Raw genomic sequence first — 20,507 nt, 5'->3', positions numbered from 1 at the left:
GGGATTCGATCCCGGGTCTCCAGGATCGCGCCCTGGGCCAAAGGCAGGTGCTAAACCGCTGCGCCACCCAGGGATCCCCGATTTTTTTCCTAGTTTAGACTAGACCTTGTTACAAAGATGAAGGATGTGACTGGGTATATTTTTTATTGTGAATTTTATTTATTTATTTATTTATTTATTTATTTATTTATTTATTTATTTATTTATGGTGGGCAGCAATGCAAGGTTTATTGAGTGATAGTAAAGTGATAGAATAAAGTTCCTGGGGAGGGAGGGGACCTGAGAGGGTTGCTGTTGATTGTGAATATTTTAAATGAGTCAGGTAAGCTAAGAAGTGGTAAGTTTTTACAATATATCTTTGTATTGGAATTTAATACCTATATCATGTTCGAAGGTGCATATGTTTTTAGAAAGTCAGCAGGTACTTGCACCTGTATTGTTTCAGATACTGTTACTGGTGCTAGAGGTAACTGCAGTAAATAGGACCAAGTCTCTGTTCCTTGTCTGCATGGGGCTACTTTCTGATTGGGGATGTGGTAGGGGCAGACACTATTTAGTATATATGTGTATTTTTTATTTATTTTTTATTATTTTTAATTAATTATTTTAAAGTAGATTTTATGCTGTGTGTGGAGCCCAGTGTGGAGCTCAAACTGATGATTGTGAAATCAAGGCCTGAGCCACCCAGGTGCCCCTATATATTTTTAACTAGATTTTCTTTTTTTAAGATTTTATTTATTTATTCATGAGAGACAGAGGCAGAGACACAGGCAGAGGGAGAAGCAGGCCCCATGCAGGTAGCCTGATGTAGGACTCGATCCCGGGACTCCAGGATCACACCCTAGGCCAAAGGCAGGTGCCAAACTGCTGAGCCACCCAGGGATTTCTTAACTAGACTTTTTTTTTTTTTTTAATTTTTATTTATTTATGATAGTCACACAGAGAGAGAGAGAGAGGCAGAGACACAGGCAGAGGGAGAAGCAGGCTCCATGCACCGGGAGCCCGATGTGGGACTCGATCCCGGGTCTCCAGGATCGCGCCCTGGGCCAAAGGCAGGCGCCAAACCGCTGCACCACCCAGGGATCCCTTAACTAGACTTTTTAAAGGAGTTTTAGGTTCATAGCAAATTTGAGCAGAAAGTACAGAGTTCTCATAATACTTGTTGCCTGTTAGCTAGCTCCCTTTCCTGTGCTGTTTTGTTTTGTTTTTTTTTTTAAGATTTTATTTATTTATTTATTTGAAAGAGAGTGAGAGAGCATGAGTGAGTGGAGAGGCAGATGGAGAGGGAGAGAGGCAGACTTTCCCACTGAGCAGGGAGCCCAGCCTCGGGCTTGATCCCAGCACCCTGGGATCATGACCTGAGTCAACCAACTGAGCCACCCAGGCACCCTGCTGTTTTTATTTTAAACTTAAGATCCCCTTAATCCTTACTACCACATAAGTCAGTGAGTGACTTACTAGGTGAGGAATACAGAACAGTCTTTAAACTCACGCTTTCAGAATATACTGGGTGAAAGAATTCAGAGGAGCTTGCTGGCGATACTGATGAAAATCATTTCTGTTGGGTAAGGAGTAAAATCATGGTTATGGCTATGCAAGTTCTTGAACTTTTCAGGAAAAAAAGATTATGAAAAAAGCATTGAATGGGTTAATAGAGTTGCTAGGCTATAGCTGACTTGTATTTTTAAGAAAATATATGCATATTTAACAAAAGTTATTTAAGAAATAAAGTATAAAGGGCAGCCCAGGTGGTTCAGTGGTTTAGCGCCGCCTTTAGCCCAGGGCATGATCTTGGAAACCCGGGATTGAGTCCCACGTCAGGCTACCTGCATGGAGCCTGCTTCTCCCTCTGCCTGTGTCTCTGCCTCTCTCTCTCTCTCTCTGTCTCTGTCTCTCATTAATGAAGAAATAAAATCTTAAAAAAATAAAGAAAAAAGAAATAAAGTATAAAAAGAACACTAAACCCACCCCATCTAGAGACTGTCTCTGTTCACATTTTTATATTCTCCCAACCTTTTCTGTTTGTGCTGGAAGTGCACATGCCTGTACTATTTGTAGTTATTGCATGTAGGTGCAGGTTTTTTTATTATAACTGCATCCTGCAGCATTGTTATCTTTTTCCTCACTTAACATAGTATCAGTCATGTTTTTAAACACTTTAACAAGTATCTGTATAATATTTCATACACCGGATAGATCTGGTTTCCTTAACTATTTGTTAAAAGGACATTTAGAGGGGATCCCTGGGTGCCTCAGTTTGGCGCCTGCCTTTGGCCCAGGGCGTGATCCTGGGGTGCCGCAATCGAGTCCCATGTCGGGCTCCTGGCATGGAGCCTGTGTCTCTGCCCCTCTCTCTCTCTCTCTCTCTCTCTATCATGAATAAATGAGTAAAAATCTTTATAAAAAATAAAAGGACATTTAGATTATAAGAACGTATTTTCACTGTTTTAAGCAGGGACATAGAAAACAGTTTTTTCTTAGCTTTTGACGGACTGAAGAATTTGTAAAGGAAAGTTTACAATGTTTGGGTGGGCCTTCATCAGGACTTCTGTGTTGGTTGGCAGCAGCATGAAATGCCTTGTTTTTAGTAAACTAGAGAAGGGACTTCTTTTTTGACTGATACTGGAGAGAACTGGAGAATAAAAGTGCTTGGCTAAATCACTTTTCTTTCCTTTTTTAGTTCTGAAATCATGAATCCTGTTTATAGCCCTGGTTCTTCTGGGGTTCCCTATGCAAATGCCAAAGGAATTGGTTATCCAGGTAAGCAAAAGTAAAACTTTGTTTCATTATTGAACTTTGAACACTTGGGAAATTTCCATGTTGGTAAGAATGCTTTCAGTTGACAAATTTAGCTCAAAGTAATTTATACAAGGAGAAAATGTTTCAGCTCATGGAACAAAAAAAAATCAAGAGCTAGGACTGGCTTTGGTCAGAGCTTGATCTGGTTGCTCCAGGAGTAAGTACCAGGATCTAGTTCCTACCTTCGAACTCAGCTCACTTCCTCATGATTGGCTCAGTGTTGGTCCCAGGTTACACTTCTCTTTGTGGTCTCTGTGGTGTTCAGCAGTACCCTATGAGCCTCTTTATCTCTGTTCTATAGGAAACCCCAATGGGGCTTCTTTTTTTCTAATCAGACCAGTCCTGGGTGTGTTCTGATTGCACTCAGCTTCCGTCTCTGAGCCAGGGAGGGGATTCTACTGATTCATGAGAGACACAGAGAGGCAGAGATCTAGGCACGGGGAGAAGCAGGCTCCATGCAGGGAGCCTGATTGGGACTCAATCCTAGGACCCTGGGATCACACCATAAGCTGAAGGCAGAAGCTCAACCACTGAGCCACCCAGGCGTCCCACATTCCCCACTTATGGGAGTCAGCGAGTTGAACATGGGCTATGAGGGAAGTGGTAAAACAAAATTTGAGGGAATAGGAACTGGTTGTTTGAAAATAGCAAATGGTCATCCTAATTGGTGATATCCACGAGTGATTTTTTGTAATGGTACAATTTTATTACGCGTTTTGATAGTATGATGGAACAGATCATCTTCAAATCCTATTGCTAAAAAAGTGTAGAAAATTGGACATTTAAAAAATGTATAACTGATCTTGTAGGGTAGTAAACAAAATATCTGTGCTGAATATGAAAGTGACATAAAAACCAGTGCATTTGGCCATTGAGCTAATAATGATGTTCCTGTGCTGGGAACATTTGCTTTTTGTGGGTTTTGACAACCTACATGGGGACAGAAAGTGAGGCCTTTTGAGTTTGGGGTTTGGGGCTTGGAGAGTGATACTCCCAGGGAAGAGGTAGACTTAAAAAAAAAAAAGAAAAATTCCATTTACTGATTCCACAAGGGAATTTAGTGTCTGCTTGGGCTCTAGGAAGGGGAAATCTTTCTTAAGACTTTGTAACCAGTCAAGGATGTTGGAGTCTCTATTTTGTTATTACTTGTAAATACTGTGTGTGTGTGTGTGTGTGTGCGCGTGCCCTGCCGGCGGGCGCTCATAAATGACAAACTAACATGAAACATAGTCTGCAGCTTGCATTATCCCCAGCACCTGACAGCAGCAAAAGCAAAGCTCCTGTAGAGGCATATGTTTGTTATGTATTCCAGGTAGTGTGGGTTTCCCACAAAATTCTGCCTGTTAACAATGCAGAGTTATTATAAAACATGTGACTTCATCAAGAAAGAGTTACTAGTTATGATAGACTGCAGGAATAGAACCTCAAATAGATAACACATCGGGCAAGTTGAGAATAATTGAAGATCAAGAAAGAATCAGAATGTAAGAGGGGAATAACACATGGGAGGGACTAAAAGAACCAACTTGAACTTAAAGAAATGGCATTTGAGCAAAATTCAGGTTACATTGCAAGCATGACACTGCTAAATGGGAGACCCAGGATGCAAAATAAGGAAAGGGGTAGCTTTAGAAGACTAGTTAAGAAATCGAGATGTCTCAATGAGAAGATTTGGGATGAATTAAGAGCTCCAGAAGGGGTGAATAGAGAAGAAAAGTGACAGAATTTTCCAGAATTGGTAAAAGGTAATTTTAAATTATCAAGATAATTTAAATAATTCTGTTTAAACAGAATGCCAAATAGCTTCCTGAAATCCTGAGTGGATATAGATCAAGGGAAATAATAGGTAAAACCTGACGGCTTTAGCATTACCTGATAGTCTTTTTAATAAACCATTGATTGCCTGTCATGCTTCATAGGTATGTGTCTGGATGTTGTTTCTATTCTTTGGTTGGTCAAAAGCAGAGTTTGACAGACTTTATGTATGTTTCAGGCTTTATGAGGGATAGCCTCTCTGTTGTAACTCCTCAGCTCTGCCTTTCCAGAGTGTGTGTATTTCAGTAACACTGAAAACCGCCTCAGTAGGTTGATTTTTTTTTTTTCCAGGAATAGCAGTGAGTCTTCAAGTCTTTTTTTTCTGCTCTCCCTCTTCTCTTGGGATTCCATTTATAAGTATATTAGACCATTTCACTCTTTCTCACGTTTCTTGCATCCTTTTTGTATTTTGTTATTTTCTGTGAGTCTTAATGTGGATGTTTTATACTGATCTGCTTCCATTTTTCACTAGCCTGCAAATTCTTCTCTAATTTGCTATAGAACCTATTTATTGAGTTTAATTTTTTCATGTACTCCATTTTCTTTTTTCTCTAACATACTACTTACAGTTATATATTTTTTTATTGGAGTTCAGTTTGCTAACATATAGCATATCACTCAGTACTCATCCCGTCAAGTGCCCCCCTTAGTGCCTGTCACCCAGTCACCCCATCACCCCGCCCACCTGCCTTTCCACTACCCCTTGTTAGTTTCCCAGAGTTAGGAGTCTCTGATGTTCTGTCATCCTGACGGATATTTTCACTCATTTCCCTTTCATTCCTTTTCACTATTTTTTATGTTCCCCAGATAAATGAGACCATATAATGTTTGTCCTTCTCTGATTGACTTATTTCACTCAGCATGATACCTCCAGTTCCATCCACGTCGAAGCAAATGGTGGGTATTTGTCATTTCTAATGGATGAGTAATATTCCATTGTATATATATACCACGTCTTCTTTATCCACTCATCTTTTAATGGACACAAAGGCTCCTTCCACAGTTTGGCTACTGTGGACATTGCTGCTATAAACATTGGGGTGCAGTTGTCCCGGCTTTTCACTGCATCTGTATCTTTGGGTTAAATCCCCAGCAGTGCAATTGCTGGGTTGTAGGGCAGTTCTACTTTTAACTCTTTGAGGAACCACCACACAGTTTTCAAGAGTGGCTGTACCAGTTCACATTCCCACCAACAGTGCAAAGAAGGTTTCCCTTTCACCACATCCTTTCCAACATTTGTTGTGTCCTATCTTGTTAATTTTCCCCATTCTTACTGGTGTGAGGTGGTATCTCATTGTGGTTTTGATTTGTATTTTCCTGATGGCAAGTGATGCAGAGCATTTTCTCATGTGCTTATTGGCCATGTGTATGTCTTCTTTGGTGAAATTTCCTTTCATGCCTTTGCCCATTTCATGATTGGATTGTTTTTTTGCTGTTGAGTTTATTTTTTTATTTTTATTTTTTAAAGATTTTATTCATTTATTCATGAGAGACACACATGGAGAGAGGCAGAGACACAGGCAGAGGGAGAAGTAGGCTTCATTCAGGGAGCCCGATGTGGGACTTCATCCCAGGTCTCCAGGATCACACCCTGAGCTGAAGGAGGCACTAAACCACTAAGCCACCCGGGCTGCCCTGCTGTTGAGTTTATTTATTTTATTTTATTTTATTTTTAAATTTTTATTTATTTATGATAGTCACACAGAGAGAGAGAGAGAGAGGCAGAGACATAGGCAGAGGGAAAAGCAGGCTCCATGCCGGGAGCCCGACGTGGGATTCGATCCCGGGTCTCCAGGATCACGCCCTGGGCCAAAGGCAGGCGCCAAACCGCTGCGCCACCCAGGGATCCCCTGCTGTTGAGTTTAATAAGTTGTTTATAGATCTTGAATACTAGCCTTTTGTCTGACACGTTTTTTGCAAATATCTCCTCCCATTCTGTAGGTTGTCTTTTAGTTTGGATGACTGTTTCTTTTGCTGGGCAGAAGCTTTTTATCTTGATGAAGTCCCAATAATTCATTTTTGCTTTTGTTTCTTTTGTCTTTGTGGATGTATCTTGCAAGAAGTTACTGTGGCCAAGTTCAAAAAGGGTGTTGCCTGTGTTCTTCTCTAGGATTTTGATGGAATCTTGTCTCACATTTAGATCTTTCATCCATTTTGAGTTTATCCTTGTGTATGGTGTAAGACAGTGGTCAAGTTTAATTCTCCTGCATGTGGATGTCCAATTTTCCCAGCACCATTTATGAAGAGACTGTCTTTCTTCCAGTGGATAGTCTTTCCTGCTTTGTGGAATATTAGTTGAACATAAAGGTGTGGGTCCACTTCTGGGTTCTCTATTCTGTTCCATTGATCTATGTGTCTGTTTTTGTGCCAGTACCACACTGTCTTGATGACCACAGCTTTGTAGTACAACCTGAAATCTGGCATTGTGAAGTCCCCAGTTATGCTTTTCTTTTGTAAAATTCCCCTGGCTATTTGGGGTCTTTTCTGATTCCACACAAATCTTAAAATAATTTGTTCTAACTCTCTGAGGAAAGTCCATGGTATTTTGATAGGGATTGCATTAAACGTGTAAATTGCCCTGGGTAACATTGACATTTTCACAATATTAATTCTGCCAATCCATGAGCATGGAATATTTTTCCATCTCTTTGAGTCTTCCTCAATTTCTTTCAGAAGTGTTGTAGATCTAGCCTAGAGGAGGGGCAAGATGGCGGAAGAGTAGGGTCCCAAAATCACCTGTCCCCACCAAATGACCTAGATAACCTTCAAATCATCCTGAAAATCTACGAATTCGGCCTGATATTTAAAAAGAGAACAGCTGAAACACTACAGTGAGAAGAGTTCGTGCTTCTATCAAGGTAGGAAAACGGGGGAAAAAGAAATAAAGAAACAAAAGGCCTCCGAGGGGGAGGGGCCCCGCGAGGAGCCAGGCTGAGGCTGGGGCGAATGTCCCCAGGACAGGAGATACCCGTCCCGGAGAAGCAGGAGCTGCACCAACCTTCCTGGGCGGAAAGGCCTCGCAGGGAGTCAGAGCAGGACCCCAAGAGGCTGAGGATGCCCTCAAGCTCCCTGGGACACTAATAGACACCTGCGCCCCAGGGGAGTGCGCCGAACTCCCTAAGGGCTGCAGCGCGCACGGCGGGACCCGGAGCAGCTCGGAGGGGCTCCGGCAGCAGCTCCGTGGAGGGGGCTGCGGGTCGGAGCGCAAATCCAACAGCGCAGGCCCCGGGAGCACAGGGTGCCGGGACACAGCCCACGATCCGGCCTCCCCCCGGGACAGGCAGAGCCGGGAGGGCTCAGGAAAGCCAGGACGCTCCTGCCCCAAGCTGAGCACATCAGCGGCCCCGCCCGGGAGCCTCCAGGCCCTGCAGACAGAGTAGTTCGGGCAGGAGCTGAATCCAGGTTTCCAGAGCTGCAGCAGCCACTGGGGTTGTTCCTCCTTCGGCCTCACGGGGTAACAACCCCCCACTGAGCCCTGTACCAGGTAGGGGGCAGAGCAGATCCCCCAACTGCTAACACCTGAAAATCAGCACAACAGGCCCCTCCCCCCAGAAGACCAGCTAGATGGACAAGTTCCAAGGGAGGTCAAGGGACTTAAAGTATACAGAATCAGAAGATACTCCCCGTGTTTTTTATTTTGGTTTTGATTTCTGATTGCTTCCCCCACCCTATTTTTTTCCCCTTTCTTTCTTTTTCTTTCTCTTTTTCTTCTTTTTCCATTTTTTCTTCCTTTTTTCTTTTTCTCTTTTCTTTCCTTCTCTCTCTTTTTGTCCTTTTCCCAATACAACTTGTTTTTGGCCACTCTGCACTGAGCAAAATGAATAGAAGGAAAACCTCACCTCAAATGAAAGAATCAGAAACAGTCCTCTCTCCCACAGAGTTACAAAATCTGGATTACAATTCAATGTCAGAAAGCCAATTCAGAAGCACTATTATACAGCTACTGGTGGCTCTAGAAAAAAGCATAAAGGACTCAAGAGACTTCATGACTGCAGAATTTAGATCCAATCAGGCAGAAATTAAAAATCAATTGAATGAGATGCAATCCAAACTAGAAGTCCTAACGAGGTGGAAGAACGAGTGAGTGACATAGAAGACAAGTTGATGTCAAGGAGGGAAACTGAGGAAAAAAGAGACAGACAATTAAAAGACCATGAAGACAGATTAAGGGAAATAAACGTCGGCCTGAGAAAGAAAAACCTACGTTTAATTGGGGTTCCCGAGGGCACCGAAAGGGCCAGAGGGCCAGAATATATATTTGAACAAATCCTAGCTGAAAACTTTCCTAATCCGGGAAGTGAAACAGGCATTCAGATCCAGGAAAGAGAGAGATCCTACCCTTAAATCAATAAAAACCGTTCAACACCTCGACATTTAATAGTGAAGCTTGCAAGTTCCAAAGATAAAGAGAAGATCCTTAAAACAGCAAGAGACAAGAAATCCCTGACTTTTATGGGGAGGAATATTAGGGTAACAGCAGACCTCTCCACAGAGACCTGGCAGGCCAGAAAGGGCTGGCAGGATATATTCAGGGTCCTAAATGAGAAGAACATGCAACCAAGAATACTTTATCCAGCAAGGCTCTCATTCAAAATCGAAGGAGAGATAAAGAGCTTCCAAACAGGCAGGAACTGAAATAATATGTGTCCTCCAAACCAGCTCTGCAAGAAATTTTAAGGGGGACTCTTAAAATTCCCCTTTAAGAAGAAGTTCAGTGGAACAATCCCCAAAAACAAGGACTGAATAGATATCATGATGACACTAAACTCATATCTGTCAATAGTAACTCTGAATGTGAATGGGCTTAATGACCTCATCAAAAGGCGCAGGGTGTCAGACTGGATAAAAAAGCAGGACCCATCTATTTGCTGTCTACAAGAGACTCATTTTAGACAGAAGAACACCTACAGCCTGAAAATAAAAGGTTGGAAAACATTTACCATCCAAATGGTCCTCAAGAGAAACTAGGGGTAGCCATCCTTGTATCAGATAAACTAAAATTTACCCCGAAGACTGTAGTGAGGGATGAAGAGGGGCACTATCTCATACTTAAAGGATCTATCCAACAAGAGGACTTAACAGTCCTCAATATATATGCCCCGAATGTGGGAGCTGCCAAATATTTAAATCAATTAATAACCAAAGTGAAGAAATACTTAGATAATAATACACTTATACTTGGTGACTTCAATCTAGCTCTTTCTACCCTCGATAGGTCTTCTAAACACAACATCTCCAGAGAAACGAGAGCTTAAATGATACACTGGACCAGATGGATTTCACAGATATCTACAGAACTTTACATCCAAACTCAACTGAATACACATTCTTCTCAAGTGCACATGGAACTTTCTCCAGAATAGACCATATACTGGGTCACAAATTGGGTCTGAACCGAACCAAATGATTGGGATTGTCCCCTGCATATTCTCAGACCAGAATGCCTTGAAATTACAACTAAATCTCCAGAGGAATTTTGGAAGGACCTCAAACACGTGGAGGTTAAGGACCATCCTGCTAAAAGATGAAAGGGTCAACCAGGAAATTAAGGAAGAATTAAAAAGATTCATGGAAACTAATGAGAATGAAGATACAACCGTTCAAAATCTTTGGGATGCAGCAAAAGCAGTCCTAAGGGGGAAATACATCGCAATACAAGCATCCATTCAAAAACTGGAAAGAACTCAAATAAAAAAGCTAACCTTACACATAAAGGAGCCTGAGAAAAAACAGCAAATAGATCTTAAACCCAGCAGAAGAAGAGAGTTAATAAAGATTCGAGCAGAACTGAACGAAATCGAGACCAGAAGAACTGTGGAACAGATCATCAGAACCAGGAGTTGGTTCTTTGAAAGAATTATTAAGATAGATAAACCATTAGCCAGCCTTATTAAAAAGAAGAGAGAGAAGACTCAATAAAATCATGAATGAGAAAGGAGAGATCACTACCAACACCAAGGAAATACAAACGATATTAAAAACATGTTATGAACAGGTATACACCAATAAATTAGGCAATCTGGAAGAAATGGACGCATTCCTGGAAAGCCACTTACTACCAAAACTGGAACAGGAAGAAATAGAAAACCTGAACAGGCCAATAACCAGGGAGGAAATTGAAGCAGTCATCCAAAACCTCCCAAGACACAAGAGCCCAGGGCCAGATGGCTTCCCAGGGGAATTCTATCAAACGTTTAAAGAAGAAACCATACCTATCCTACTAAAGCTGTTTGGAAAGATAGAAAAAGATGGAGTACTTCCAAATTCGTTCTATGAGGCCAGCATCACCTTAATTCCAAAACCAGACAAAGACCCCACCAAAAAGGAGAATTACAGACCAATATCCCTGATGAACATGGATGCAAAAATTCTCAACAAGATACTAGCCAATAGGATCCAACAGCACATTAAGAAAACTATTCACCATGACCAAGTAGAATTTATTCCCGGGACACAAGGCTTGTTCAACACTCATAAAACAATAAATGTGATTCATCATATCAGCAAGAGAAAAACCAAGAACCATATGATCCTCTCATTAGATGCAGAGAAACCATTTGACTAAATACAGCATCCATTCCTGATCAAAACTCCTCAGAGTGTAGGGATAGAGGGAACTTTCTTCAACATCTTAAAAGCCATCTACGAAATGCCCACAGCAAATATCATTCTCAATGGGGAAGCACTGGGAGCCTTTCCCCTAAGATCAGGAACAAAACAGAGATGTCAGTCTCACCACTGCTATTCAACATAGTACTGGAAGTCCTAGCCTCAGCAATCAGGCAACAAAAAGACATTAAAGGCATTCAAATTGGCAAAGAAGAAGTCAAACTCTCCCTCTTTGCCGATGACATGATACTTTACCTAGAAAACCCAAAAGCCTCCACCCCAAGATTGCTAGAACTCATAAAGCAATTTGGTAGCGTGGCAGGATACAAAATCAATGCCCAGAAATCAATGGCATTTCTATACACTAACAATGAGACTGAAGAAAGAGAAACTAAGGAGTCAATCCCATTTACAATTGCAGCCAAAAGCATAAGATACCTAGGAATAAACCTAACTAAAGAGATAAAGGATCTATACCCTAAAAGCTATAGAACAGTTCTGAAAGAAATTGAGGAAGACGCAAAGAGATGTTAAAATATTCCATGCTCATGGATTGGCAGAATATTGTGAAAATGTCAATGTTACCCAGGGCAATTTACACGTTTAATGCAATCCCTATCAAAATACCATGGACTTTCTTCAGAGAGTTAGAACAAATTATTTTAAGATTTGTGTGGATTCAGAAAAGACCCCGAATAACCAGGGGAATTTTAAAAAAGAAAACCATATCTGGGGCCATCACAATGCCAGATTTCAGGTTGTACTACAAAGCTGTGGTCATCAAGATCGTGTGGTACTGGCACAAAAACAGACACATAGATCAGTGGAACAGAATAGAGAACCCAGAAGTGGACCCTGAACTTTATGGTCAACTAATAATTCGATAAAGGAGGAAAGACTATCCATTGGAAGAAAGAGAGTGTCTTTAATAAATGGTGCTGGGAAATTGGACATCCACATGCAGAAGAATGAAACTAGACCACTCTCTTTCACCATACACAAAGATAAACTCAAAATGGTTGAAAGATCTAAATGTGAGACAAGATTCTATCAAAATCCTAGAGGAGAACAGAGGCAACACCCTTTCTGAACTTGGCCACAGTAACTTCTTGCAAGATACGTCCACGAAAGCAAAAGATACAAAAGCAAAAATGAATTATTGGGACATCATCAAGATAAGAAGCTTTTGCAGAGCAAAGGATACAGTCAACAGAACTAAAAGACAACCTACAGAATGGGAGAAGATATTTGCAAATGACGTATCAGATAAAGGGCTAGTTTCCAAGATCTATAAAGAACTTCTTAAACTCAACACCAAAGAAACAAACAATCCAATCATGAAATGTGCAAAATACATGAACAGAAATCTCACAGAGGAAGACATAGACATGGCCAACAAGCCCATGAGAAAATGCTCTGCATCACTTGCCATCAGGGAAATACAAATCAAAACCACAATGAGATCCCACCTCACACCAGTGAGAATGGGGAAAATTAACAAGGCAGGAAACAACAAATGTTGGAGAGGATGCAGAGAAAAGGGAATCCTCTTACACTGTTGGTGGGAATGTGAACTGGTGCAGCCACTCTGGAAAACTGTGTGGAGGTTCCTCAAAAAGTTAAAATTAGACCTGCCCTATGACCCAGCCATTGCACTGCTGGGGATTTACCCCAAAGATTCAGATGCCATGATACGCCGGGACACCTGCACCCCGATGTTTCTAGCAGCAATGTCCACAATAGCCAAACTGTGGAAGGCGTCTTGGTGTCCCTTGAAAGATGAATGGATAAAGAAGATGTGGTTTATGTATACAATGGAATATTATTCAGCCATTAGAAACGACAAATACCCACCATTTGCTTCAACGTGGATGGAACTGGAGGGTATTATGCTGAGTGAAGTAAGTCAATCGGAGAAGGACAAACATTGTATGTTTTCATTCATTTGGGAAATATAAATAATAGTGAAAGGGAATATAAGGGAAGGGAGAAGAATTGTGTGGGAAATATCAGAAAGGGAGACAGAATATAAAGACTCCTAACTCTGGGAAACGAATTAGGGATGGTGGAAGGGGAGGAGGGCGGAGGTGGGGGTGAGTGGGTGATGGGCACTGAGAGGGACACTTGACGGGATGAGCACTGGGTGTAATTCTGTATGTTGGTAAATTGAACACCAATAAAGAATTATTTTATTAAAAAAGAAGTGTTGTATAGTTTTTAGGGTATAGATGCTTTACCTTTGGTTAGGTTTATTCCTAGGTGTCTTATGCTTTTGGGTGCAATTGTAAATGGGATTAACTCCTTAATTTCTCTTTGTTCAGTCTCATTGTTAGTGTATAGAAATGCCACTGACTTCTGGGCATTGATTTTCTATCCTGCCACACTGCCAAATTGCTGTATGAGTTCTTGCAATCTTGGGGTGGAGTCTTTTGGGTTTCCTATGTAGAGTATCATGTCATTGGCGAAGAGGGAGAGTTTGACTTGATTCTTTGCCAATTTGATTGCCTTTAATGTCTTTTGGTTGTCTGATTGCTGAGGACTTCTAGTACTATGTTGAATAGCAGTGGTGAGAATGACATCCCTGTCGTGTTCTTGATCTTAGGGTAAAGGCTCACAGTGTTTCCCCATTGAGAATGATATTTGTTGTGGGCTTTTTGTAGATGGCTTTTAAGATGCTGTGGGATGTTCCCTCTATCCCTACACTCTGAAGAATTTTGATCAGGAATGGGTGCTCTGTTTTGTCAAATGCTTTCTGCGCATCTTTTGAAAGGATCATATGGTTCTTGTTTCTCTGGCTGATATGATCTATCACATTGATTGCTTAGGAGTGTTGAACCAACCTTGCATCCCAGGGATAAATCCCACTTTGTCATGGTGAATAATCTTCCTAATGTACTGTTGGATCCTATTGGCTAATATCTTTTTGAGAATTTTTGCATCTGTGTTCATCAGGGATATTGGTCTATAATTCTCCTTTTTGGTGGGGTCTTTGTCTGGTTTTGGAATTAAGGTGATGCTGGCCTCATAGGATGAGTTTGGAAGTATTCCGTCTCTTTCTATCTTTTGGAACAGATTTAATAGAATAGGTATTGTTTCTTCTTCAAACGTTTAATAGAATTCTCCTGGGAAGCTATCTGTCCTTGGACTCTTGTGTCTTGTATTTCCTTGGTATTGATGGTGATCTCTCCTTTTTTATTCGTGATTTTATTAATTTGAGTCTTTTCTCTTTTGTTTTAATAAGGCTGGCTAGTGGTTTATCTATCCTTTTAATTCTTTCAAAGAACCAACTCTTTGTTTTGTTGATCTGTTCCACAGTTCTTCTGGTCTCTATTTCATTGAGTTCTGCTCAAATCTTTATTAACTCTCTTCTGCTTGGTATAGGTTTTTTTTTTTTTTTTAAAGACTTTATTTGTTTATACATGAGAGATACAGAGAGAGGGAGAAAGAGAGAGAGAGAAAGAGAGGTGCAGAGGGAGAAACAGGCTCCATGCAGGGAGCCTGACATGGGACTCGATCCCGGGTCTCCAGGATCAGGCCCTGGGCTGAAGGCTGTGCTAATCTTCTGAGCCACTGGGCTGCCCTGGGTGTAGGTTTTATTTGGTCTTCTTTTTCCAGTTCCTTTAGGAGCAAGGTTAGCTTTTGTATTTGAGTTCTTTCCAGTTTTTTGAGGGATGTTTGTATTGCGATATATTTCCCTCTCAGGACTGCTTTTGCTGTATCCCAAATATTTTGAATTGTTATAATTTCATTCTCATTAGATTCCATGAATCTTTATAAGTCTTCTCTAATTTCCTGTTTGACCCTTTCATCTTTTAGCAGGATGCTCTTTAACCTCCGGGTGTTTGAATTTCTTCCAAATTTCTTCTTGTGATTGATTTCTAGTTTGAAAGCATTATGGTCGGAAGATATGCAGGGGCCAATCCCAGTCTTTTGTTATTGGTTGACCCAGTATATGGTCTATTCTGGAGAAAGTTCCGTGTGCACTTGAGAAGAATGTGTATTCAGTTGCGTTTTGATGTGAAGTTCTGTAAATATCTTTGAACTCCATCTGGTCCAGTGTATCATTTAAAGCTCTTGTGTCTTTGGAGATGTTGGGCTTATAAGATCTGTCATTTACAGAACGTACTGTGTTAATGTCTCCCACTATTACTGTATTATTATCTAAGTATATCTTAACTGATTATTAATTGCTTGATATACTTTACAGCTCCCACATTAGGGGCATAAATATTCATGATTATTAGGTTCTTTTGTTGGATAGATCCTTTAAGTATGATAGAGTGTCCCTCTTCATCTCTTACTATAGTCTTTGAATAAAGTTTAATTTATCTGATATGAGTATTGTATCCCAGCTTTCTTTAGATGACCATTTGAATGGTCAATGGTTCTCCAGCCTTTTATTTTCATGCTGTAGGTGTCCTTAGGTCTAAAATGAGTCTCCTGTAGACAGCAAATAGATGGGTCTTGCTTTTTTATCCAGTCTGAAACTCTGCACTTTTTAATGGGATCATTAAGCCCATTCACGTTCAGAGTTACTATTGAAAGATATGAATTTAATGTCATTGTAATTTATATTCAGTCCCTGTTTTTGTGGATTGTTTCTTTGGACTTCTCTTTTACAGAGTTCCCCTTAGTATTTCTTGCAGAGCTGGTTTGATGGTCACATAGTCTTTCAGTTTCTGCCTATCTTGGAAGCTCTTTCTCTCTCCTGTTCTGAATGAGAGCCTTGCTGAATAAAGTATTCTTGGCTCCATGTTCTTTTCATTTAGGACCCTGAATATATCCTGCCAGCCCTTTCTGGACTGCCAGGTCTTTGTGCAGAGATCTGCTGTTAATCTAATATTTCTCCCCAATATTTCTCCCCATGTAAGTTAAGGATCTCTTGTCTCTCACTGCTTTAAGGATTTCCTCTTTATCTTTGGATATTGCAACTTTCACTATTAAGTGTTGAGGTGTTGAACAGTTTTTACTGATTTGGGGAGGGTATCTCTCTATCTTCTGGATCTGAATGCCTGTTTACTTCCCCAAAGTAGGGAAGTTCTCAGCTATGATTTGTTCAAATATACTGTCTCTCCCTCTGTCTCTCTCTGCATTTTCTGGAACCCCAGTTATACATAGATTCTTCCTTCTGAAGCTATCATTTATTTCCCTTAACCTTTCCTTATGGTCTCTTCATTGTCTTTCCCCTTTTTCTCAGCTTCCTTCCTTGCCATCAAGTTGTCTTCTGTGTCACTCATTCTTCTACCTCATAACCCTCATTGTTAGGACCTCTAGTTTGGATTGCATCTCATTTAATTGATTTTTAATTTCGGGCTGATTAGATCTAAATTCTGCAGTCATGAGGTCTCTTGAATCCTTTATGCTTTTTTCCAGAGCCGCCAGTATCTTTATAATCGTGCTTCTGAATTAGCTTTCTGACATCGAATTGTAATCCAAATTCCTTAACTCTGTGGGAGAGTACTATTTCTGATTTTTTCTTTTGTGGTGAGTTCTTCTTTCTAGTCATTTTGCTCAGTGCAGAGTGGCTAAAAATAAGTATTACTGGAAAAAGGAAGGAAAAAAGAGAAAAAAGGAAAACAAACAAAAGTAAAAACAAAACACAAAAACAAGGCGGTGTATCCTCTGATTCTATATACTGTAAATCCCTCAACTTCCCCTGGAGCTTTCCAGAGCTGCTCCGTCAAGAACTTGCTCTTCTTGCCCGCTGTGCTGATTCTCAGGTGTGTGTACCTGGGGTAGCTGCCCAGCCCCCTGCCAGGTGCATGGCTCAGTGGGAACTGTTTATCCTGTGAGGCCCCTGTTTCCTGGCGCCCTGCTCTGTCCCAGGCACAAGGTGATATAGGGAGGAACAACAAGACTGGCGGCGTCCAGGTTTCTAGCCCTGGAGTCAGCTCCCACAGTAACTCTCGCAGCTCCCAGTCCACACTGGCCTGGATGCTCCAGGGGTGGGGGATGCTGATCTGCACAGCTCAGGAGTGTCCTCACTTTCCTGTGTCCTCCTGGCCCCTGCCTGTCCCAAGGGGAGCGCCGGATCCTGGGCTGTGTCCCTCAGAGCCTTGGGCTCTGGGGCCTGCGCCACTGGAATTGTGTTCCCGTTGTGCGCAGGCCACTCCACCTGGAGCCACCGCCTGAGATGCTGCCTGAGCTTCTCCTGGGGCACAGCCCCCTCCACAGGGAGCCACTGCCTGAACTCCTGAGGCCCTGCGGGCGCACGTTCCAGCCCTTTAGGGAGCTCTGCAGGCAGTGTGTGGCACGCTCTCCCCTGGGTCGCGCTTCTCTGTTAGTGACCCTGGGAACCTGGGGGCTCTACTGCCCCTCCTGGGATCCTGCCCGAGTTCCTTGCGAGCACCTCACTGTCCTGGAAGATTGGTAAAGTTTCTGCTTCTCTGGGACTGGGCTTTCATGTCCTGGGGGCACTCCCCGCCTGGCCTTACTTAGCTTGGCTCCTCGCTGGGCCCCTTCCATTGATACATGATTGACAAGTAAAAATTGTAGATACTTAGGTTGTACATCATGTATTTTTTAGAGGTGTATGTAATGATTTAATGTATGTATTCACTGTGAAATGATTACCACAATTTAGTATCTTAAAATACTATTTTGTTTGAGGATTAGAATTTCAACATACAGAATATTACATACAGTAATATTCTAATTACTCTTTCATTATACAAAAGGTAGTGAACACTCAGATGAAATTAGGGGAAATAGGCATTTTTTTGGGGGGAACCTTCGTGAATGTTCTAATGAAGAAAGTACCTAATCAGGTAGGGAGAACCTGAGGACTGTGCTCCGTGTTAAGTTTTAGCCAGCTCATGGGGGAGCTGTGAGGGAAGGATTGGAGGTGAGAGGAGGCAGGCCCTCAGGAGGCACTGCTGCCAGAGGCTGTCAGCCCACGCAGTGTTCATGGCTGAACAGGGGCTTCTTTTCCAGAATAGAAATTCAGGTGGTGATGTTTGCTTTGCTTTGTCAACTCAGAACGTTCTAGAAATTATTCTACATCAGTTACAGAGGTTTGCTTTGTTCTCTTTTATATTTTGCATAGTACTGCTGTGTAAACATGCATCTTGTGGGATTGCCATAGCTAATTCAACCAGTTCTTTGGATAGATAGGTTGTTTGAAGTTTTTTGTTATTCCCATAATGCTGCAGCTTATGTTGATTGTGGGAATTATCTTCAGGATGGGCTCCTTAAGATAAAATTGCTGGGTGAGAGGGTAAATGCATTTGCAATTTTGAGGATGCTTCTGATTTCCCCTTCATAGAATTTTTACTGTTTTGTATCCCTACTGGAAGTGTGTGAGATGGTGGTTTCTCCACAGTCTTGCCAACAAGTGTGTTTTCAGCTTTTGGACTTTAGTGGTCTGATGTTAGAAATCACATCAGTGTACACGAAGTTGGCAGTTCTGTCCATGTCTTCTGTTGATTTATATTTTGATTATTGGGTCTTTGTTTTTTTAGTTTTAAGAAGTATTCATATATTAAGAGTATTAAGTTTTTGTCTATATAATTTGCAAGTATTTTTTTCTTCTTAGCTCATGGTATTTAAAGCTATTCTGAAGTTTTTATTTTCATGAAGTAATTAATTTCATAAAAATGAGTAGAATTTGAGATCACTTATAATCTCTTACAATAGAGGTATCTGGGCAGTGTAGTTTCTAGCTTTCCAATGTTTCTGTCCCAGAAGGGACGTAGACCTGATGTTGAAGGAAATAGTGTATAGTATTTGCTGTGAGTGCATTTTTAGGAAGACACTGTTGTGGTCAGAAAGATTGACAGGAATAGGAAGGAACAGTGCTTCTCAACTTTCTAGAAAAATCAAGAAACAGAAGATGTTACAACCAGGACCAGTTAAAACAGTGCTTGTGACGATCCAGGAAGGTAGTCATTTCAGGGATTTCCATGTGGAGGTTTTGTGTGGTCACAGTAGAAACCTCTGGACTAGAGTAAGTGGGGTCAACTCTTCTGGGGTTCTGGGTCAGGGTGGTAGTGTATGTGTGGGATCTGGTGGTATGTGATCTGTGTGCAAGGGAGGTGTACTTCTGTGCGTGGACATAGAAGTAGAGGATGTCCTATTGCTGGTGGTTAATTATGCTGTTTTAAATACTTGTTAATGTGGCTTTTCCTTATTTTAGAGCATGTTAACTCATTGTTAGAAAGTTAGGATAGGAAGGGCCAAGCAGACCATAATAGTAGTGTCCCAGGAACTCTCAGACACAAGGCAAGTACAGAAGCAGACAATGCCTCTGGAAGATTTATTGGTAGAGCTGAGGGCATTTGGATTTTGAGGGAATTGTGCAGAAGTCTACCAGTTATGATCTAGGTCAGTAGTATTTTAAGCTTTGTTTTTAACAGTGTGACCTTAGAAAAGATTTGTAAGTATTTCCTTAGTTCTAGGATGAGTTAGAGCATCTCCCAGAGTGAATTGAAGGCAGGCTTCAGAGCCTGGTTGGCCTCTTGCTGCTCAGAGTTGAGGCTTCTAAGGAACTGCTTAGGCTTCATAGAACAGATTGAAAGCCACTGCTATATGTTGGCAAATTGAACTCCAATAAAAAATAAAATAAAATAAAAAAACCCACAAAGGTATTAGATATTCAAAACTAAAAAAGAAAGAAAGAAAGAAAGAGAGAGAGAGAGAGGGAGGGAGGGAGGGAGGCAGGCCACTTTCCTGGTCTTTTAAAAAATAGCCATTTTAGGTGTGTTTCAAGTTGAATCTGCCCTTAATATCCAAAATGAGTGAATCTGCTCAGCATTTCATCCCCTCACACTGTTTTCTAATTAATTGGTCAAGCGAGAAAATGATAATTTATGAAAGGAACTCAAAAAAGGTTTTGCTGAGGTAGAGGAGGATCAGTTTTGAGAAAGAAGAAGGTGACTCTGAAGCACAAGATTTGTATGTGAGGTGAGAACTGAGCATCTGCAAGTGGAGATTCCTTGGGAACAGTGCTACTGAACATTTCTGTACCTGCCTCTGAGGAGACCCATGGAACTTACAAGACCGCTATAGCAGGAGGTGCAGCAGAGCAAGGGCATCCTGCTGTGCTGGAGACTGCAGGGATTCCTGTAAGGCACTTTATCCAAAATCTTTACAAATGACATCCAGACTCACAAAGATTAGTTTTGAAATTTTACTGCGAACTCTACTTCTCTTTCTCCTTTATATTACCCTACTACCTTTCATTTTTTCACTTTGGTTACTCTTGACAACCACGGTACCTTAAATATCCCTAGGAGACGCTCCCTCTAAGTCTCCTCAATGGTGTCTTTTGAAGTCTGCCATTCCAT

The 20,507-nt window shown here is 41.3% G+C and overlaps 1 protein-coding gene across 2 annotated transcripts in view; it reads left to right on the top strand.

Annotated features, from left to right (window-relative positions):
- FAM168B (family with sequence similarity 168 member B) overlaps positions 1 to 20,507 on the top strand; it is a 51,080-nt gene that overhangs the window by 6,262 nt on the left and 24,311 nt on the right. For both annotated transcript variants that reach the window (XR_003131485.3, XM_025435993.3), the window contains exon 2: positions 2,681 to 2,760. Coding sequence is in view for 1 of the 2 variants with exons in the window: in XM_025435993.3 (XP_025291778.1) it covers positions 2,691 to 2,760 (70 nt within the window). In the remaining variant the exon portion in view is untranslated. The remainder of the gene's footprint in view (positions 1 to 2,680; positions 2,761 to 20,507) is intronic.

The sequence above is a fragment of the Canis lupus genome, chromosome 19 (genome assembly GCF_003254725.2).
Source record: "Canis lupus dingo isolate Sandy chromosome 19, ASM325472v2, whole genome shotgun sequence".
Taxonomy (NCBI): domain Eukaryota; kingdom Metazoa; phylum Chordata; class Mammalia; order Carnivora; family Canidae; genus Canis; species Canis lupus.
This window is presented reverse-complemented; position numbering and strand designations above follow the sequence as displayed.